General features: G+C 31.1%; 1 protein-coding gene across 3 annotated transcripts in view; it reads right to left on the bottom strand.

Moving 5' to 3' along the window:
- Positions 1-21,122, bottom strand: part of LOC143237547 (homeobox protein PKNOX2-like) — a 47,322-nt gene extending 26,200 nt beyond the window's left edge. Inside the window, exons 1-5 of one of the 3 annotated variants that reach the window (XM_076476945.1) lie at positions 20,994-21,122; positions 14,706-14,948; positions 9,492-9,675; positions 4,669-4,884; positions 1,039-1,191 (exon numbers count right to left, since the gene is read on the bottom strand). In XM_076476945.1, coding sequence (XP_076333060.1) covers positions 1,039-1,191; positions 4,669-4,884; positions 9,492-9,675; positions 14,706-14,926 — 774 coding nt within the window. In that variant the 5' untranslated portion in view covers positions 14,927-14,948; positions 20,994-21,122. The other 2 variants (XM_076476944.1, XM_076476946.1) reach the window with 2 other exon arrangements.
- Positions 21,123-23,128: the final 2,006 nt, after the last annotated feature.

Below are 23,128 nucleotides of genomic sequence, written 5' to 3'. Positions count from 1 at the left end.
AAAATGATTTCTAATTTTATTGAAGAATGGTAACTGAAGAGAGTTGAGATGAAACAGCTAGATGCTAAAGATAATGAGAAACAAACATGTGCAAATTTGTCCACATGCCAGCCTGAAGGATCTCATCCAAGGAGGTTTGGTGAAAATTAAATGAAAGAGTGAGACAACAGATAAATCTGATGTGATGAAATGTAAAAAAGCAATCACTTACCCAATCAACCAAAATCATAGGAAGAAAAGCCCAGTCGAGGTTAGAGGATGAAGCAAGTTATGTGGTGTAAGGTAGTGTTGGAAGCATTGATGGCAGGTACATCAAAATGATCATGATCCTGACCATGTTCAAACTGGGGAGAAGGAATGCCAGCCAAATAAATGAGAAAGGGAAAACACCCACTGTGCATGAATAAGCCCACAACAGATAAAGGTCTCATGTCAGAAACACTGTTATGATCAAAGGATGAAACAGAAGTTACCATCACAAGAAAATATATAATTGTAGGAAATGCCACTATAAGCTTTTAAAATAAACTGCTTATTATGTAAATCACAAACACTAAAGAAGGGAAATTGAAATTTCATTTAGTAGGAAACCACACTGCATGTTTCATATAATTGATTAACAATTTTGAAACAGTTCATAGCAGAAAATATAGAGGAAAAGAATGAACTTATTTAAAATTCAAATACTTAAAGGGAGCTATTGCACAAGGAGAATTTGGGTTATCATAACATAAAGATGTCCTTATGCACTAGTGCAGTTCTCATTAAACACATGCCTTTTAGATAGGAGTTAGCTCAAGGCTAGTGGCATGCAAATCTCATGAGCAAATGCATGAGAGATCAAGCTTTATGTCTTTATTATTATTCCTGTAAGGTAAAAAATAAATAAATAAATAAAACAAAAATATACCCAATTTTTAACATAATGTTTTAAAAAATGTGTCATTGTATTTATTGTTTTTTTTATAATCATTTTTATCAGTTTTATTTTCTTTCAATTAAGATAGTGTAAAACCATAGACAAAATAATATACTAACCTGAACTGGCTGAGCTACAATGCCTTGTGGTGTATGTACCATCTGATAGACTGTTCCACCTGAAACAATCTGACTTGGACTTATCAAGGAGTTCTGGGACATACCCTGTTGTAAAACTATGTTCCCAAGAGATCCATTGCTTGTCAAGCCTGGCTGTCAAAAACAAACCAAGGCACAATGATAATACTAGTAATAAAACAAAAATACAATAAATAATCACAACTGTAAAGTGACGAGTTTCTACATTTTCTCAAAAAGAAATAATATACATATACACACACACTTATTTATTTAGCAGTTTCTTAAAATTGATTACTGATTAAATTAAATAGTAAAAAAAAAGTTCAGGCTGTCTGTTCAGTTCTTAACTTTAAAACATTTGTGAAGCTAGGCACTTTTGGTTGAAGACTTCACTTTAGCTTTTTTAGATACTTGAAAAATGGTAGAAGTTAAATGAAATAATGATAAAATGAAAATAGGTATTACAGTTTTCAATAAATTATAAATTTTTTTGTTTAACATCTATATATAAATAATTTTTTTTAGTTACCAAAGAAGCATACTATATAAATATATAGGAAAACCTGCCAACATCAAATTTTGAGAAATAGTAGCCCTACTGGGACACAGGAAAAATAGCAAAAAATGCAAATGGAAATGTTCTTGCTACTAATTTAGTTTTATTTAATATTTAACAATTACAGTGTACTATAAATAACAGCCCTTTAGGTAGTATTCTTGGATTTTTTAGGAAATTAGCCGTAAATATCCACCTGAACTTCTGCTGACAATAACTTTTTCTGTGATGCAATCATTTGGGATGAAGCAGAACCATGTTTTTCTGCTACTTTCTTATCAGACATTATCAGCATGCCTCAAAGGTTTACTTGCACATATTTTTTTTGGTGGATAAAATTGTTTAAAATTTGACAAGAATACTCTTAAAAGTATGTTGTTTCAGAAAAATAAAACATTTAATTTTGATTTTTTTCTAGTATTCTCAATTTTAAAAAAATGCAATTTAATGTAATTAATTGTACTCACACTCTGAATAGTTCACATGCAAGGCAATTTTTATATGAAGTACAAAAATACTATTTTTTATCTTACAGCTTCACATTTCATTTGTATAATCTCTAGAATTTCATATGTGAATATCAAAAGTTTTTAAGGTAAATATTTTCCATTTTTCTACTTACGTAACTAACTCTATCTTTTATCTTCAAGAAACAGTGCAATTAAATGTTTAAAACTAACAAAAAGTAATATGTTCATATCTTTCAACTATTCGTACATATCCACTTAAATAGGTGTATTCTTCTTATGTGCATAATTGCATGTTGTTATGTTTTCATTTTATTTCTACTTTTTCCTTTAAAATTCTTTGTCTATTATCACTAATGTCCATATGTCAACTGATACTCATGGAACTTTATGAAGGTATTTCAGCATACATGTGTAGCTTAAACAAAATGGAGCTTATACATTCCAGCTTGTTTATAACCCTTCCCAACCCAGGTGACAAGTTAGACTTACAAAAATTGTTAAGCCATTCAAGTATGATTTTTGAAACATGCATAATACATAAAGAACAGAAATATAAAAGTGAGACTTAAATACAATGTAACTGTATCTCTAACTATATCATATTTAGTTAAGAAACCACCATAAGTGCTTATCAATCAAGTGGACAACAATATGAAGGGTAGTTACATGTACACCATGAGAAAAAATGCATGCCAATTCAAATTAACAATTGGTATAGTGTAAACTGGGTTCTTTCTCATGACTATATACACTTGTGTCAGCTAACTACATGCACATTTTAGATATTAAAGCAAAGTGTAAAAGGTGAGCATAGCAACTGTCAAAAGTTAGAAACTCATTTTCTCTTTCTCAGACAATAGAGTTGTAGGACTTTGGATATCACATGCCAACTAGATCAGCCATATGTACATAGTGTCCAAATACTCATGTACATTGCCAGCTTATGTGACTAGGAGTGAACTGTTTTTAAAGTCAAGAGTTTTCAAAGTGCATGTATTATGTGGCATGACAGGATGAAACTGCAGTTTAAGTACTTTTATAAAGGCTTCCTTTAAAACAAAGTAATTAAAACTTAGATAACACAAAAAAGTTGAAATTATAATATATACTATAATGTTAATTTCATTGGCATATATTAATAGTAAAGTGGTTTAATTAAATTCTCGATGTAATGCAGCACCTTACAGAGGAAGTAATTTAAAAATGGTACTGGGGCAATAGGGTTAATAGACTATTTCAAGTAACTGTAAGATTGAGACAAAAAGCAGTGAATACTTTCTAAAAGATTATCAGTAGAAAACAAGGTTGGAGAAAAAAATTCCATGATTTCACATAAAATCACAAATTAAAACAACAATCTGTATAGCCATAAAATGGAAAGAAATTGAAGCAATTACACTTAAATTGTAAGAGTTAGCAGGTCTGTACAGGTGTTGAAAGAAAGTGGGTACATATAACACATACTTACAAGTACCTACATCTAAACTTGTGAAATATATAATGTATATATAACTTTGGATAATTATACAAAACATACATTTAACCCTCTGGCAGGTAAAGAACCCACAGTATGATTCTAGAGAGACCAAAACAGGCTTTGTAAGTAAGCAAGTAATTAACAACATTGTTCATTGTTCGTAGAAATTTTTCAACCAGGGCTAAAACCAATGCTCCTTCTTATCTAGCAAGTTCATTTTACAGGAATTAATGTTTACATCAAAATGTATGCTTTATAAATCTAATCAAACATAAAAGGTATTTATGAATAATAATAGAAAGCTGTTATTCAATGCAGGTGAAGCAGTAATACAAAATTAGCATTGTAAAATACAACTGTTCTTCCTTGTTTAGATATGCTATTACTTTTCATATAACAATGATTTTTTATCCTTAAAATTAGAAGTTACTGAAAGAAATGGGGCTGAATCTTTAAAAATCTGACACATTCCACTTGATTACACATTATCTTAACTTAAAAACTGTTAAAAAGGAAAGAAAAATTAGGAATATTGTTCAGCAGTTTTATTAGATACTGTAAAAAGAAGCTTTTAAGACACAGAAAAAATGATTTTATAATATCATACACATGGCTCTAGCTGCAAGTAACAGATAAGTGTGAAAACTCTGGTTAAATGTGTTATCCTTAATAGGAAAGTGCTTCATGAAGATGGGACACACACAAATGCTCCTATGAACAGAGGGAATTAAAACCAAAAACTTGAAACATTTTATTTCTACCTGATTATCACAGAAGTAGTACAAAGTAGCAGAGAAAAGTACTCAGAAAATATCATACGTTTATCTTCCAACAATTATATATGATGTGAAAAAATTATCACCAATAATGTGTGCAATAAAAAGAGGTCTACAATGAAATTCCATTTGGTAGAGGAAGAAAAAGTGACACCATGCTTAGTTTTTATTTTTTTATATCATGTATAGCAAATGCCATTGTATAGTACACCTTACACTCATGATGATGTTATAGGAAAAAACATAAACAAATAATGATCCTTGATGAATTATTTTTGGATAAGTATTACACAAGATTATATCTCACATTTAATTCAAAGTGAACCTTACCTGATGTTGACTGCTATTTGGTGTACTTTCAGGACTAGACTCTGCAGAGGATGATGTGCCATTAGCAAGAGTTGGATATTCAGATCGAAGCAAATTTTCACTTTGCATTTTATTTTTTAAACAAGTAATGTAGCGGTTGCAGAAGTCTTTACAAAGTTCTTGCACTTTCTCCAGCTCTAACAAATGAATCCTTAACACCTGAATGGCTTTAATCATCTGAAAACATTTAAAGATTTTATTACACTAAGTTCAAAATATTACTAAACACTTGAAAAATAAAAAGAGACTTCCAAGATAGAAGAGATATTGATCATAGAATTGCTAAAGGCAGAGCAGCAGAAATCATGAATGAGCTAGCCAAAGAGGGAAATGAGAAGATTTTGGCAAACAGTGCTGTGAATTAAAGACAGTATCATTGAAAGAAGTTAGGAAAGAGAATAGGCATACAGAAAGAAACTGGACCAATTAAGGAACATTACCAGGGCCATAGTATCTAAGAATGGACTCCCAAAGTAGGAAAATATCTACAAAAATACCAGACGAAGTAATGCTCTGTCTGAAGGACGTGGTATAGGTGTGACTGCCATTCCACTAACAAATCTGAAGATTCTTGAACACTGAAAGTCAACAACTAATTGCTGTTATCATGTGTTCAAACATGAAGCTTGAGAACAAGATGCGGAGGTCCTGAGAGCAAGTACCTCCCTGTCTGTTTATGTATGAAATGACAGTGGAGTTTCTGAAATAGATCAAAACAGGATATTCATACAGCTGTATTAAAAGTTGTTGGCAGGTCTATTGAACTTCTCACACCACAAGGACATTCATGTACACAGACTGCATCACAAAAGATCACACACTGAAAGAATAAGGTATCCAGAACTATCCTCACCTGGTCAGAGAGGTGATCATGAATAGATGTAAGTCTTGGTGGGGTAAGGAGAGAGGGAAGCTCAATGCCATGTGGAAATTTTTGAACTACTATAATAAGAAAAAAAGAGATGGAGATAAAGAAACAAAAGAAGACAGCATTTCACAGAATATATTCCACTGATCTGACAGAAACAACTGCCATGGACACAAAAGAAATGACAGATCCCAAATGAAATAGAACTTCATACAATACAAAGGAAGAAAAGGAGCTATGAGCACCTTAGAAACCAAAAGCTCCATATATTGCAAATGTAAAGGAAAAGGAGGAGCTCATCCAGAAAATGAGGAAGTAAATGAATCAAATACTAAACTGATGTCAATAATGATTTAGGAACCTGGCCAGCTATTTCAAATGAGCAGAATCAAAAAGGAAAAGAGATTATAGCAGATGATGCTTTCCAGGACAGGACTAGAATTAGTCAAATGTCCAGAAAGTAGAAGAAATGCAGACCTGAAGACTACAATATCCATGTGAATGTCCTCAGAATGTAATGTGTGTTTTCTTATAGCAAAGCCACATCGGGCTACCTGCTGAGCCCACCAAGGGAAATCAAACCCCTGATTTTAGCATTGTAAATCCGTAGACTTCCTGCTGTACCAGTGGGAAGCCAGAATATAATAAAAACAGACAGATATGAATCCCAAATTACAAAGAAATCTCCTAAGGTAAACATTGCGGGACCAAAGGAAATAGCTACAGAATAAAGAATTTCTCAAACATTCTGCATAAAAGAAGGGTGTTAACTGAGATTCCATGATAAAAAACAGATGAAGTCTAACTTCAGGAAACAAGATGTCTTAATAAAGCAAATCCCAAAACCAAAGAATGTGAACTGAACAATAAATGAAGAAGAAAATGGAACAGCATGACAAACAAATTAGTGCAACTTACTCCTGCTATAGTAGTGATGAAGAGCCTCACAAAGAAAGGGAAAATCAAACAGTAAGTTATGAAGGTGAGAAAGCAAATAACAATAAAAGAGCAGATTGAGGGGAAAAAAAAAGATAAAGTACAAGAAAATGAAAATTCCTCAAGCTTGGAGAAAAAACTCAGAGAGGATGTGGCAACTCAGGTCTAACAAGAACTATAGTCTGAAAGAATCTACAAGAATGTAACAAATAATTGCAGGAGGAAAAAGATGAAAACTTATGGACAGAGGTACAAGCATGAAGCTCACCCAAGAACTGGTGGTAAAACAACTGGAACAAAAGAATCACATACCTGAGTTATAAGAACAGCAAAGGACAAAGGTTGGTGATACCTGATCCTAATCATGATAGAAAAACAAGAAAATGCATGTTGTGTAAGAGCTGATAAATGATGTACAAAGATAAGGTAGGTTCAGTAGAAGATATAGAAGCAGGAAGTCATATGTTCTATGTTTAGGATAAAACAACAATATAATGTACAATAGTGGTAACATTGCTCACTGACTGAGTAACTCTGTTATCACTGAAAGAAAATAAGACAACTCCTACAAAGGACACCCTGGATCTTAGAGGTTTCAGAAATATGGATATAAGAAATTGTATGCAATAAAATCTGCAAAAGTAAATTAATGGTGAAAATTTATTTTTAAAGTAGGTCTGACATGTTCATGGTATGTAAGCCCTTGTCATTGTGATTGAATATCAAAGCCAAATGCTTGATTAATAAGGATGTGGAATAGTGTTGTCAAATAAACCAGATTATAAACTCTAAAAAATGTATCCTAAAATCTCATAACTTGATTAAAAAAAGTCAAATTTACATAAAAACAATTTGTTGTATCAGAAGCTCTAACTGAAAGTTTAAAAATATGCATATCTCTCTTTTGAAATCAAGAAAAGGTAAAAAATAAAACATGTTGAATGCTTACTAAAAACTTAAAATGATAAGTGGACAAATTCCATACTTCAAATTGAAGAAACATATCTTAATCTATTTAATGACAGAGAAATTATGAGCCCTTGGTGTACAGAACATACTTAAGGGAAGTACTGTGCATGGAATTTAGTTGAATAGTCTAATGTTGATTGTATCATAGACTGACACCATATACCTTATTGTATACTGGGATGAAAGTTTCATTTAAGAATTTAATGCACAAGCAAAAACATTTTCAACAACTGAATGAAGTAATAGCTACATTATCTGAAGAAGTCTGAAACACATGTGACTCAATTACAAACTTGTAAATTACAATATCCAACCATGTAGTTGCAGTTATACTCATGCATAACACTTTCTAATCTATGAAATCATTTTTTTATTATGTTTTGAATCGTGATTTTCAATGCAAATGTTTATTGATATGAATTGAAATAGCTGCATTTTGGTAAAATGATTCAGTATGGCCTCTTCCATCAAGGTAGGATGGGAAAAGATATTTGATATGCGAGACCACGATATGGTTGATTGTATGTGGACTGACTAACATGCTAGACTGTATAATTTAGTTAATCTTACTATATTTAGTTCTGTAATACTTTGTCAATGAATAATGATATGTATATATTTTTAAAAGTGAATAATTTAGCCATTATAAAGAAAAGAAAAAACTACATTAGTAGATGTTCATTTGGGATTATTACATTTCTAACACCTACTAGAATGGAATTGGTACATCAAATTTTTTATTTACTATCCTGATATATCCCAGATATTATATATTTGTTTAAAGGTAACATGAATTATCACAGTGCAGATATTCAGCATAAAATACTTTTTTGCAATTGTTATTTCTAAGTGGTATTCAAAAATTATAATGCTTAGAAATAACTATGAAATAAAACAAATTTTATATTCTACTAAAATGAATCATTTTAATTTCCAAATAACATCTATCTACTATTACAAATCTATTTTTCCAGAAACCACACCAAAAACAGAAGTACACTGGCCTGAATGACTTCTTATGTTAGTGCTGGTACTAATATAAAGTGGAGAAAATTAAATTAAGCCTCAAAAGAAATTACTCAAGCTTTGTTTAAAACTGTTACAAAAAATAAACTCTCACATTTGTACAAAACATTGATTGGAACTGAGCTATTTGTGTAGCTAAAGATTTTAACAACAGTAACACTGTGTAATCTGATAAGGCTGTTTCGTGAAGAGCATGGCAGAATTTAAATTGTTAACAACAATTTGCATATACAATATCTTAGAAAAAAGTTTGGTTTTCATATCTCTGTATTCATTTTAGAGTAGCTGTGTGAACAAACAGTAACTTGTATTTGTTTAAGCTAGCTTATTGATAAAATAATGGCTTAATCAGTTCGTTTTTTAATTTTGTGCAAAGCTACATGAGGACTATCTACACCAGCTGTCCCTAACTTAGAAGTGTACAATTAGAGGGGAGGCAGCTAGTTATCACCACCCACTATCATCTCTTGGGCTACTCTTTCACCAATGAAGTGGGATTGACTATCACATTATACTTTCTCCATGGCTGAAAGGGTTGGCATGTTTAGTGTGACTGGAATTCAAATCCATGACCCTCAGATTATGAGTTGAGTACCCTAACCACCTTGCCATGCTGGGCCTAATCATTTTTAATAATTTCAACATTATAACCAATACAAATATATTCTGCCCATTCAACAATCATTATTTGAGTTTAAAGCTAATTATCTATATTTCAGTTAGTAAATAACTTGACAGTTCAGTTTGCATCAACATTTTGTATAAATATCAATAATATTCTTTAAAAAATATATAATTTCCCTACAAATACTAGTTAGATTTTGCCACCTTTAGATAAAAAAAAAAGAGAAGAGAGATATTTCCCATTTTCCTAAATACTGCAAAAAGTGTAAGAAATTACATTTTTTTTATCTGTTTAATGTAGGCTTACTGATTACAAAGCTACAATCATTCAACATATTGAATCTATTAGAATATAGCATACAATTTCACCAACCAAGCCATCCACTTCAGGATTATCACTAAAGATTGGCTTCCTGTCTCTCTCTTGATGCTCCACGAAAGCCTGGATATCCATGTTAAAGCTCTCTGAGAGAGGTGATTCAGCACTCTGCATTGCTATTTCACATTTTTCAAATAATAAAGCCAAAAGTGGGAACAATGGGTGCCTAATGGTGAAAACCGACATTAGAAGGCATCACTTATAAAACTGTATAAGCAATTTCAAAAACTTTGTTTTTAATATCTTATAACCTCAGACTATCAATGTCTAACAAATAAGAACTTTTTAATATAATGTCTTACAGGTATTTGTCAATAGTGCCATTCTTTTGTATGCTGGCTCTAAATAATGGTTATTTTCAGGTCTTACTTTAGTAAGAATAAAATGCTTTTTGGAGATAACTATTACAATTTACAATGAGTCATAAAAATACAGCAAAAATGAAAATAATAACGACATAAAATGGTAATGGTAAGTGAGGTCTGCAAGTCAGCCTAAATGATATAATCCTAAAAAAAACAAGCTAAAAATTACATTTTCCAACTAATTTGAAACAACAAACAATGTAAACATCTATAATGTAACATGAATAATATTAGAAACACAATTATGGAAGGTCAGTCATAGAAGTAAGTTAGAGTAGATGAAGTTCCTCACAGAAATACAGGGTGTTTGGAAAGTCACTGTGCAGTTTTGTAATCATATTTTATTCAGTCTATTTCAAGCCTGCAACTGATAGCAGTATTTAGAAACAAAATAAAAAGAATCCAGGTCTATATTAATGCCAACAGGGGTTACTTTCAACAATGTTTGCAACTGTCATTCATATTTACCTCCTGTATTCTATATTGAAACATGTCTGTTAATAAATATATAAGTGCACAGTAACTTTCTGAACACCCTGTATAATACAGACTGTGTGTATTTTCATAATCTTTATGCCAGATCATCTTTTAAACTATTCAATAAATAATGAAAACATATACCAACTATGCCTTCACTATCAATATATGAATTATTTTTATACTACAACATCACCATGTTGAATGTCAACAGTCAAGATAAAAACAGTCATAGACACAGTTTTGTTTTATATGTGGATAACACCATAAAGTTGGTAATAAATCTTGAAAGCATACACTTTTGTCACTGCGTATCTTTAAGAATAAGCTTTAACATGTATCTACTATACATACTGGCCACTTTCCAAGTTCTCCTCTACTTACTTGTAGAACAATTTCAGTTGCATTTGTAATACTGACTGATCACATGATTCCTTGAGCCCAATATGCTATATGTACAAGATCATGGATAAGAATAAAAATCTCCATGACTTTCAGCTGGGAGCAGCAGTAGTGATGTTTTACATTTTTTTTGGTTTTTTTAACCACAGTAATTTAGTAATTTAACTGAATGTTCAAAAGAAATCTTCCATCAACCTAACAACATTAGCAATAAAAGAGGAAATATGTTTTTTACTAGTACAAACTGGTAGTATAAGCCCATGGAAAAGAAAACACCTGGACAGGCTTTAGACTTAAGATTACAGATTTCAAAAAGCAAATTTTGAAAAAATGAGACAACAATCATCTACTGCAAATTAGTCAACAATTACTTGGAGGTAGTGTACAAATGTGGAAAATATTCAAGACAGGCAAATTTTTTTTAGAAAAAAAAAATGGGTACAAGTAGAAAACTAGGTTAGCTAACAAATAGTATGAGGAATATAATTAAAGAAATGAATTATAAATTTAAAAAGTTTAAACTGACTGCTATAACAGACATGTAATATAAAACCTGGTCAAATGGCAAATAAGGACAATATATATATATATATATATACACACACACACACGCATAAGAAAATGTAAAAAGTAATAGGATTTCTTTAAATAATTCAAAGATAAGCAAAACGTAATGATGAGAACAGAGCCTTTGAAGGATGATACAAGAAGGTACATAATTGATGATTATGTGATTATGAGATGACTGGGTTACTAAGTTCTACATTTTCTTCAATTTTTACTAATGAAGATTCAAACAGCATTTCTCATCCTGAACAATTGTTATATGAAAACAAGATTGTTTAATTAATTCTAAGCTTGTTAAGAAAAACTGGAAAGTTTAAAGATAATATTTTCTCAAGAGTTTTGAATGAGGCTATGGATTAGACATGTGAACCACTTGTCTACCTTTACTTTTGCAAGTATTTGAATAGTGAACTGGTACCACTAGAGTGAAAACTGGATAATGTTATTCATCTTTTCAAGGAAATTGATAAAATCTGTTCCAGTAATTATAGATCTATTAGTCTTGCATCAGTGGTAAGAAAAGGTTCTAAGAGTTTGATTTAACAAAGTTTAAAATTTGGTTTAATAATGATGGTATCACTAGGGGATAACATTTTCTTATTAACCTTTTAGCATTCTCTTAAGTGTGTTTTGCTTATGTAAATAAAGCTACAGGTTTGGATTTAGTATATCTGGATCTTCAGAAGACATTTAACAAGGTGCCCAAAAAACTTGATAAAAATTATTTCTGTAAACACAGGAGATAGATTAGTTCACTGGATAGCAAACTGTCTGGATGAAAGAAAGCAGGTGGTTGTTATATATTTATATTTGTTTCAATTCAACTGAACAATTGCAAACTGCAAGAGGAGGCCACAGTATCTTATTTTGCACTCACCTCAACTATATAGACACAGACCACAGAAAGAGGGCACAAGTGGCACGTAGTATAATTATACAAGTGGTGACCTGCACTGTGCTGATAATATCATCATCACACCACTTCCTTCCATACTGGCATTTCTTGTTCTAGTACCAGTAATTAGATCCTAATAGACTAGGGTATCCTAAACTACATTTGAAGAGAAAATGGAAAGAAATTTGCAGTGGGAAGACCATGAGAGAATGCCTAGATTCCCATTAGTACTTCAGGAGTCCAGGTAGCACTAATAGACAAAAACTGATGCTAAAGAGTCCTCCACACCAAAATAGGGAAGAGATATTCCAAGTTTGGGAATCAAAAAAGAAAATTCAAAATGAGTGTAATCCAGGATACAAAAATCAAACAAATAAGAAGGGTGGTGTACGAGTCTGGAGAAATGTAGTTGTTCAAGAAAGGTTTCAGCATGAATGACAATGTCAGAAAAAGATAAAAATAAAAGTAATTAAGTTACAATAAGAACTAAGAATGTTTTGATAGATTGTTTGGGCTGAGTATTCATGATGAAACTTTGTAGAATGGATAGCAATTGCCTGTTGTGGAGACACAAGTGTAGAGAACGATGGTTTGAAAGTCGTCCTCTAAACTTGTGTCTCCACAGCAGGCAGTTGCCATCCATTCTACAAAGTTTTATCAAGAAATAATAATGATGAAGATCATATGGCACAGGAGAAATAGAATAAATGGTACATACCTGTGAGCTTAAGACCTAATAATATAAGAAAATTTGAAGGATCTCTTCAGCAGGGAGAAACATTCACAAAACATAACCAGAAGAGGAAACAAGCAATAATTTTCATCCTCCTTATTCTCCCCTTAAAAGAGGTAAAGGAATGCCCGATGATAGGACATGAACTGAAGGTCCTGGCTATACAAGAAAACCCACTATTCTATACACTATGGCTGTCACATCACCCTCAGTCAATGCATCTCCATACACCATAAATGATACGCAACCTGTGTGAGGAAATTGTTCACTCACACAAATAGTTGAAGATATTTCATGAATGTGTGAGTTCATAATTTGTAGGAAGAAATGAAATTAATTTCCTTAATGTAAATCTTGCTTAACTGAAAACAAAAAAGACGTATCTGATGTGTTTAGTGCTAAAAGAAATAATGAATATTCACAAATGCATAAAGGAAGTTAGTGCACAAGGAGTTGTGTTGCCCTCCTATTTGGTTGAGCTTTTGCTGCACAATGATATTATGTAGTAGCACAATCCACAATAATTTTCAGGAGATTAGGTGGGAAGTCACTTAAAGATAATAGTATGCAAATGTCTAAAGCAGATGCACAGGGAAGATAGTTTAACTGTCTACAGAGATGTGCTATCATCTCAGAACGATTTTGTATTCTAGTTGACCCATCTCTTAAAACATCCAAGCAGTATGCTGTAGCTAGTGGCAAGGCAAATAAAAGTTTAAGGTGTATGTACAAAAATAGTGAATACAAGCTTAATGGCATTATACTTTCATTAGTTTGATTGTATTTGGAGTATTGTGTTCAGTCTTCAGATGATTACCTTAGACATTGAATTGTTGGAAAGTATTTAGAAGAGGAATACCAAAATGATACCTAGAATGAAAGGGTTGCTAAAATTTATGTTTGTGTTTCCTAGTCCTACAATTTTCACAAGGTAGGAGTGATCTTCAGCTAAGACAGTTTTACTTTTCTGACAGGGAGACTGTCTATTGGAATGGGTTGTTTTCAGATGTGGTCAGGATTTGACTATTTCAAACTTTACCAAGAAAGTAATTTAAAAAATACTCCTGAGAGTTGGCAGTCAGTCTCTGTGTGTGTATACTGGTTACATTAGTTTTTTCACTATTGCAAAAGCACTATTGAAGGATTTATTCTACATACAAGACCAGCTAGGCCAGAGTGTAGCAACTATGTTGTCACGTTAATGTAAACTGGGGTGGTTTAATGATGTTGGAAATACTCAAATTGCATGGGTTTAGTCTTCACGTTCACTTACAACACAGATGATATTTAAAATTTATCTTACATTTACTGCTGATGGAAATCCCGTATTGTTCACACAGCATAACTTCAGTACACTTTCTTACTAGTACAATTCTTGTATCTCAGTTTGAATAAACTAGCATCACATTTGCCATGTAATTCATACAAGAGCCAACTGCAGACCATAATCCTTGAAAAATTAGTAACAGATCTTTTGATATTTGGCAAAGTCTATGCTGCACCAAGTTAGTGTTAAGGTAAAATGATGTGTTTCAACACAATATCACGAGCAAAGTTCTAATACAGTGGACTGGCAGCATATTAGTTGACCTGAAAAGAACAACTAACTTACATATAGCAATAATAACAATGGGATTTCTAGAATATGATGTAATATTGTCCCTAATCTACAATTTCCTTGTTTGAATAATGTTGTAATGAATATTTCAAAATCCCAGTATTCAATTTTTTGTAAAACATTATAAATGTAAATTTACTTGTAGACAGCTCTTTTATCTGCCTCAAACTGTGCCTGAGCTGTTGGGTCCATGGCAGGTTGAGATGTCATACTGCCTCCAACTAGTGCTTGTGCAGACACCTCTGACACATCCCTACACTGACCAATCATTTGTGAAGAGGTGTTTGGAATCACAGGTATGGTAACACTTGGTGGGACAACTGTAATACCTTGAATTGTCCCAGAAGAGGGTTCTTGCATACTTGTATCACAACACCTAAAACTATAATTCAACATACAGTTAAGTTTATAGTAAATTATTAAAGTAATAACATAAAAATGTAAATATGAAAAATAACAGCAACAGAATGCAAGTGCAAAGTTTGAAATAAATAATTATGTTTTTTGAAAGAGTATTTAATCTTGTCAAAATCATGGGTATTTTCTATTAACTATTCTCTTTGTCTTTTCTCACTGCTGCAAGGCATGAAATAAAGAAAAAATGAGTGTACATTTACTTCTAGCAACACGGATGCTCACTTTAAAATTTGGGTTTATATGTGTGTATATATATATAGCCATTTTATTCATTTGATGTGTGTCTAGTATGTTATGTATTGTAGTGTTTTTTCTAAGTAATGTGTGTGTATGTATATTTGATCCAGTGGTTATTTTTTTCCATTTTTTGACTTACGTTGTGTAAATACATACTGATTTTTTTCCATTCTTACTTGATGTTTTAGTGAATCTCACAGAATATCTTTTTCTATAATAGCTATCTTTTTATATACACATACTTTAGTTTAATCTTGGTTTTATTTTACATATTAGAGTTTGTTTAATTCAGCCACATTTTTTAAGTTTTTGTTCAGGAGACACTGTTCTACTTTATTTACATTTTCCTTCTTCATATGCCACATGGTTTAATTCATTTAAAATACTGAACAAAGCTAATCAAGTGCTACCTGCACTAGCAGTCACATATTACAGAAGAGGTAACTAGTTGGTACTACCAACCACCAACTCTTGAGCTACTTACTCTTTTGCCAAAAAATAGTGGGACTGACCACAACATTGTAGCATCCCCAGAGCTGAAAATGTTCATTGAGGAGGGCTGAAACCCACGATTTGCAAACTGTGAGTCAAATGCCCTAACCACCAAGCTTATTTCTATATATTGCAGGTTTCCTTTATTTTATGCATCTCTAAGGTATATATATTCTTAAATTTTCTATTTATCATTAGTTTACTCATTCAAGATTTTTTCAACATGATTATGCATCTTACATATATATTTAACTGTATTATACTAAGTTTATTAAAAATTACTTTGTATTGTATTCAAAGCACTTCCTTTGTAATTATTTGAAATACAGTTTATATGTATAATCTTATTCAAAGGGTATATTTGTAAGGTGTTATATTTTGTTGCATGTTAATTAGCTGTTTATGTGACAGCTAAGACTATGCCATTCCTGTGATTCTTGTATCATCATAGCCCATTTGATATGGTATTAATACTACACTGTGTGTCTAATAACACTTTGTAACTAGTCTGGCCAAAGGTTGCAATATTTATGTTATTTCACCAGGTTACATTAGTATTCAATATGAAGGAAGAAGGTATATGTAACTAATGCTCATCTCTGTAGAACACTTCACAATACAATTTTTTAAACTTTTTGCTTAAATATTTCTCAAACCATTTTAAATACAGTTGGGGTTATGTGTGCTAATTCAATCCTGGGTTACTTCCTGTTGTATGACTTGGACAAGGAGTCTACCTAACTAATCTATGGGATAACAGATAGTATCCCACATGTACATGTAGGACTGCTTTACAAATGTCACACAGAAAGCAGATGTCTCTTAAGAAATCAGTAATTCATTTTCATAATTGGTTACTTACACAGAATGTGAAACGTAACAACAATTTGACATTTTCACTCTTTTTATCAATGAATAATCATGTCAACATTTTTCTGACATTTCAGTTTCTGATCATGTTGTCCATATTCATTTAGTTAACCAATCATACAACTTTAGTTTACTTTGATGTAATATTTAATTCCACTTTCCTTTGCAAGATACATTTAATTTTACTTATGTCTCATTTCAATATGATTTAAATAATTTTTTCAAAATTTTATTTCAAACATTTACCTTGTTCATTCTCTTTACATTGCAAAAGCTCTTTTTATCACAAGATCATTTTTTCTTTTATTCCCCTGTGTTTTATGTGAATTAAATGGCTTATTAACCACATACCATGTCTTATTTCTTAGATTTAACTGGCAATAAGTCACTATGTTTGTCCTTTCAAATAACTGATGTGTGAACTTACTGTTGTAAAGATCAGTTAAAAAAACCATAACTTTCAGGCCTACTGATTTGATAAATGTCAATATTTCTTACAATCACTCATAACAATTTATGTTTAATTAATATTGTCTTTGAAACTTTTCAAAATAATTGTCATAATAAGATTCAATAACGTGCTGCAACATTAAGAATTACTTAATTTAAAAACTGTACAAGTTGAAAGGTAGTGAAAGTATTCTAAAAATATTTTATCTACTGTTGTGGTGTAATTTTGAAGTGCACTAAATGTGCAATCAAAAACTTCTCAAAACAAATAGTGAACACCCGAGTTAATGAACATTTAAAAAGTTTCCTTTCTTCTACTACCATTTGTAAAAAGTAATATTTAAAAACTGTTATACAAGCTTAAATATAATTTGAACAAAAAAGTATCAAAGGTCTCTATTATAAATTTATCAGTCTTTTTTGTTGTTAATCAAAATGAGAAAAAACTGGTTTTGAATCTCTAGTGAGTAATGTATAAGATACTGACATGATCACTGGTGACCGGAGAAGTGATAAACAGTAATGTTAGAATGGTTAGACTGATCATGGATGATAAAAGTAGGTCAATACTATGACCAATATCATTCAAGATATCCCTCTCTTATTTTGAAAAGTTATTCAGAATTTGTAACATAGAAACCAAATATAGCAATGTGTTCTACTGCCATAAATAATTAAGAAAAAAAAATATTTTGTGATCACAAAGGATTCTGAGACAGACAGTATGAAAAATAATATATATAACTATGATTTGCAGAAATGAATATGGAAAGTGTAGATTAGCTGGCAACTTCTGCATATTTTTATACAAGTATATAAAACATTTTTTGTATATATCATAACTATCTGCCATCTAATAGCTAGTTTATGTTACACTGCATGTTTTGGATACATTTACTTTGTAAGATTATATTCTAAAATACAAAACTTCTAATAAATTCATCTGTCAATGATAAAAATACTTCAGTTGCTCTACATGCTCAAAGTGAATAATGTACTTTCTTGTTATTTTTTTTTATTATTTTATTATTATTTTTTTTTATGGACAAAAATGACAAGACCCAACTCAACTTTATATATGATCCTCTCTGGGCCAGGTCTGTATAAAATACAACCTTGATACTCATTACAGATAACTAGAATTCCTTCAGAAATTCCTCAAGGTATTATAGACCATGTAAGTGATGTAAAATTTTATGATAAATAAATTAATGAAATTATCACATGAACAGTGAAGACCATATTTGACACGTGATGTTCCTTTATAAACATTTCATGTTTTTGTGAAATTTACTAAGAAAGTACTGACTAAATAGACTGGAATACAAACAATGTCTCACCCAAATATTTTTTTATATAGTCTAACTTTTTAATTTACTTATTTTTAATATTTTTTGAGACATCTTAAAAGTTTGTTTGTTTCAAAGTGAGAATCTAATACTAAGTTTATTAAAAATTACTTTTTCTTGTATTCAAAGCATTTCCTTTGTAATTATTTGAAATACAGTTTATATGTATAATCTGCCATAATAAGATTCAATAACATGTGCTGTGACATTAAGAATTACTTAATTTAAAAACTGTACAAGTCAAAAGGTAGTAAAAGTATTCTAAAAATATTTTCTCTGCTGTTGTGGTGTACATTTGTGAACTTACACTGCACTGCACTAGATTCTGATTTGTTTCCTAACATATGAACCTCATTTTTCATGCGAGAACATTTACTTTGGATATTGTACCTCACCCTTTGACAACAATCAATAATTATAGCTTGTATTTTTAAAGATGAAAACTTACACACTTGCAATAACTTTGTTGCATAAAACTGGTGTTTCATTACAAAGAAGTGGTTCTATTTGAATAAAACAATTGTCAAATACATTTTTCAGTCATCTACAAGAGATTAAAAATTTTCAAAAAATGACTGGAAAATATAAAAGATGTAAAAAAAACAGTTTTGTCTGAACACAAAACAAAAAATATGGCAGTTCAATTTGTGTAAAGAAAAAAATTGAGCATTTATAAAAATTAGAGAAATTTTGGTGATTGACTTCATTCGAGTCTTATAGTTATAATTTTTCACAAAGTGTGCATCTTATGCTTTATCAAAGTAATGCCAATTTTTTTACAAAAATCTGTATTCATGAATAGAAATGCAATGTGAAAAGTTAGTTTGTTTTAAAGCAAGAGTCAGTAATTATTGAGGTGAGACACTGTTTTGGCTCAAAATGGACTAGATTAATGGTTCAGGGTTAAAATGTGATGTAAAACTTACCACTGGCATTACTTTATGGTATATACTGTTACAGCATGTTGCTGACCTTATGATACAAGTTTAATTAGTTAAAATCTAATTTTGATTCAATGTGTCAACTATAAAAGGCAATCAATATTGAAAGACATTTGGAATACTGCTGCTGATATAACCATGGTTAACACCTTTGTCTTTTTTCATTTTTTGTTAACAAGTTTTAGAATAAGTTCTCAATCTTACAATGTAGAAACTGCATTAAAAAAACAAAAAAAAACCAGTTGAACATGCTAAAAAATGAGAAAAACATAGCTCTAGGTATCAACAATATAACAATTTTATTTCTTATAAGAATGTAACATAGAACATTTTTCTATAACCCTATGATCAAAAGAAATTTCCAGAATATTTTAGGAATAATCCACTTGAAATAAAAAATGGAGTAAAACTATAGTTTTATTTTACTTTTCTAATCTTTAAGAAAACATATTACAAAAATATTTCAACACATATTTACAATATAAATTTTTAATAGACATAACAGTCGATTCCACTAGAAAAACAAGTTAGTATACTTGAATGTAAACACATTTATTATAGTTAAGAAAAATCATACTAAGTTCACCATATTATTTCCCACATGCCCTAAGTTACGTATTTCTCACAGTTATTGGAAATGTTAAACTAATATGCTCAAAGAACAAACTGTCTATCTCTCCCTTCCTTTCATAATATTCATGAATATTTTGAAATTTATTTTAAAATCATGCGTATAAATCAAAGCAGCTAAGATGTACACAAGTCAAGAATACTTTATGTAATATTAAGTTTATCAATCATAAATCTAAATTCAGTTTTTACTGCTAAATCCAATGCCATTGTTAATATTTTATTAGTCTAACCAATTTCGATTTAAAAAATTTAAATCCGTAACAGAAAAAATATCATAACCAATGTGTAAAATGCAAATACGAGACTTAACACTTTTTAAATTTTAGTGGCCATTCAAAGAAAACACAAGGAGTTTTAAGTTTAAAACTACCTTTAGAAATTCATTTTAAAAGAATTACAACTTTTAATAGATTATTTATATTGTAATGTGGCTCTTTCCTTATCAAATATAACATTTACTGTTATAAAGCGTCATGGTAAAACACAGCGATTTTACTTAACTACTACTAGCACTAGTCTAACTCTCAAAATGACTCCCTTCAATAACCAATTTCATCACTGTCTATGAACAGGGTTAGAAAATATAGACAGAAAACCCACTAGATTCTGATTTGTTTCCTAACATATGAACCTCATTTTTCATGCGAGAACATTTACTTCGGATATTGTACCTCATCCTTTGACAACATTCTATGAATGCTGTTGTGTGCAAAACAACGCCCTATTAAATTATTTGAGTGGCAGCTTACCTAACTGTCAGTCTTCGTCAAAAATGGCGGCGTCAATTATCTTAGACTACAGCCCACCTTAGATTGATGGTGATCACGTCATAAAAATAACCTCGTGGATGCAATCACAGAAACTGGTTTCCTTTCTCAAACACATAATGTATAGCACTTACATTTCTAAAACAAATTAAAATTATGTCATAAACATGTTACTGTAAATTATAATAAAACTTGTTTATAAAAATCAATTGCAAGACATGGTAATATTGAGCTTATTGCAAAGGTAATTTACAGAATTCAAATCCCTTACGGAGCTCTTGAACATACTTGGGTTGTCCTCCAGCTCTAACGCTTTTGTTAACACGCAATAGTAAATATTGAGTGGTCCATAACGTACGACATACGCTCCTCCCAGTGTCTTTGCTTATTAATTGCTGGAATTCGTTACGGCACTGAGTATTTAAATTTTCAACATTTTGTGATATTTCATAGCATAGTGGTTTTTTATCTACGAAATCTTATATTTTACGATTAATGTTTAGCTACATTATACTGCTAAGAACACATATAAATACATATCAGAGGTACGATTCTATATATAAAAATAAGAACCCCAATTTAAAGTTGTACAGGGTGGCCCGTAAGTCCCTCCCATCCATATGTCATTATGTTATATTCAATTACTCATTATTATAAATTTGTTTCTTTTTTTTAGAGAAATATAGCCGATGTAACCCTATTTACCCTTGAAGAGTGTATTGTGACATAATCGTCGCATAATATTATGCAGCGAGAATGAGGGACAGCACACAGAAACACTCGATACATAAGATATATGGATGGGTAGGGCTTACGGGCCACCCTGTAGAATATGTCTGTGAAGCGCTCGTGCACAAATCACACTCATTTTATTATTTATGTAACAATAACAGATCATTACTTATGATTGATGAAATCACTGATACTCATCAATACATAACTAGCGTACAAAAAAAAAAAGAAAAGAAATCAATTTGTTAAGATAATTAATAACGTGTATTTCAGAACGGCTGGTATAGGTACATATGCAAAAACGGCTCGTTTGGGTTGAGAATTTTTTTTTTTTTTCTTTGTGACCCTGACGATGACCGAAGAAGGTCAAAACGTTGTTCGCTCTTCTACGTAAAATATTTTCTCAACCCAAACGAGCCGTTTTTGCATATATATATTTCTCTAAAAGTGGGTTTTCTCGACATCACTGGCTGGTATAGATATTAACACTTTTACTGTTAAGAAGAGCACACCATTTCGACCTTCCTATGTCATCTTTAGGTTAAGAAAAGTGTGAATGTGAGTGTTCACGAACACATGTTTCAGGGACGAGAGTATAAACGGGTATCGGATTGTAGAGGGCGTTGCAGGTGGATGTTAGGTTAATAATTAGTACAGGTATAAAGGTGTTCCTTTATATTGGTTTAATTTTGGTTTTAGTTGCCGTATAAATAGTGGTTCTTTGATTTTGCGTTTGTTTATATTTGTTTCCATACTTAATATCTGGGTGTTTTCTATGGTTATGTTTATTTGATTTACAGTGTTCAAAAACGTGTGAAGGTGTTTTTTGTGTTCTTTAAATCTAATTTCCATTTTTTTCTGCTTGTTTCTCCAATATAGAAGTCGTGGGAGTTGGTGCATTGTATTTTATAAATTATGTTGGTGTTGTGTTTGCAGTGTAATTTTTACAAAGTATGGACTACAGTTTTGTACCTGTTTTTTGAATAAACTTGGTGTTTACTGGAATGTTGTGTTTTGTTACAAGTTTTTTTTTCCAAATGTTGGTTATTTTTTCGCTGATGTTAGATACATATGGTGTGCAGCAGTATACGGTTTTGTACTTTGTTGTATCTTGGGGTTTATTGTTGTTGGTCTAGGTGTGTGCGTATAATTTTTACTATGGTTTTTGAGGGAATTTGTAGATGTTGATGAAGTGTTGTTTTATTTTATTGATTTCATTGTTAATTTTATCGGGTGAACATAATTTTGTGGCTGTGTTTATTTCGTTTTTTAATATGTTGAACTTTTGTTTTGTTTCACGTGTTGAGTCCCAGGGAATGTGCAATCCAGTATGGGTGATTTTTCTATGAATTTCTGTTTTGAATTGTGTATCAGTTCTAGTGATTTTGAGGCTAAGAAATGCTATTTGGTTAGTTTTCTAAATATGTAACATCCGCCGGCTCCTTTTTCAAAAAAATCTTTCAACTTTAAATATATTCTTAATCAACTAAATCATAAAGCCTTAATGGCCAGTTTTGATGAAATTTCTCTCTTCACAGAAGATTCAACAACTGAAGCCTGCAAGATAGCTTTAGAATTTTATATCCAAGACCCCAACCCATTGATACACATTCCCAGCAACCAATTAACAACCCTTATATGATTAACTGCAACCAAAACTAACTTTATGTTCAA

The sequence above is a fragment of the Tachypleus tridentatus genome, chromosome 13 (assembly GCF_004210375.1).
Source record: "Tachypleus tridentatus isolate NWPU-2018 chromosome 13, ASM421037v1, whole genome shotgun sequence".
Classification (NCBI taxonomy): Eukaryota; Metazoa; Arthropoda; class Merostomata; order Xiphosura; family Limulidae; genus Tachypleus; species Tachypleus tridentatus.
The sequence above is the reverse complement of the archived record's forward strand: the minus strand, read 5'-3'. Positions and strand labels throughout refer to the sequence as shown.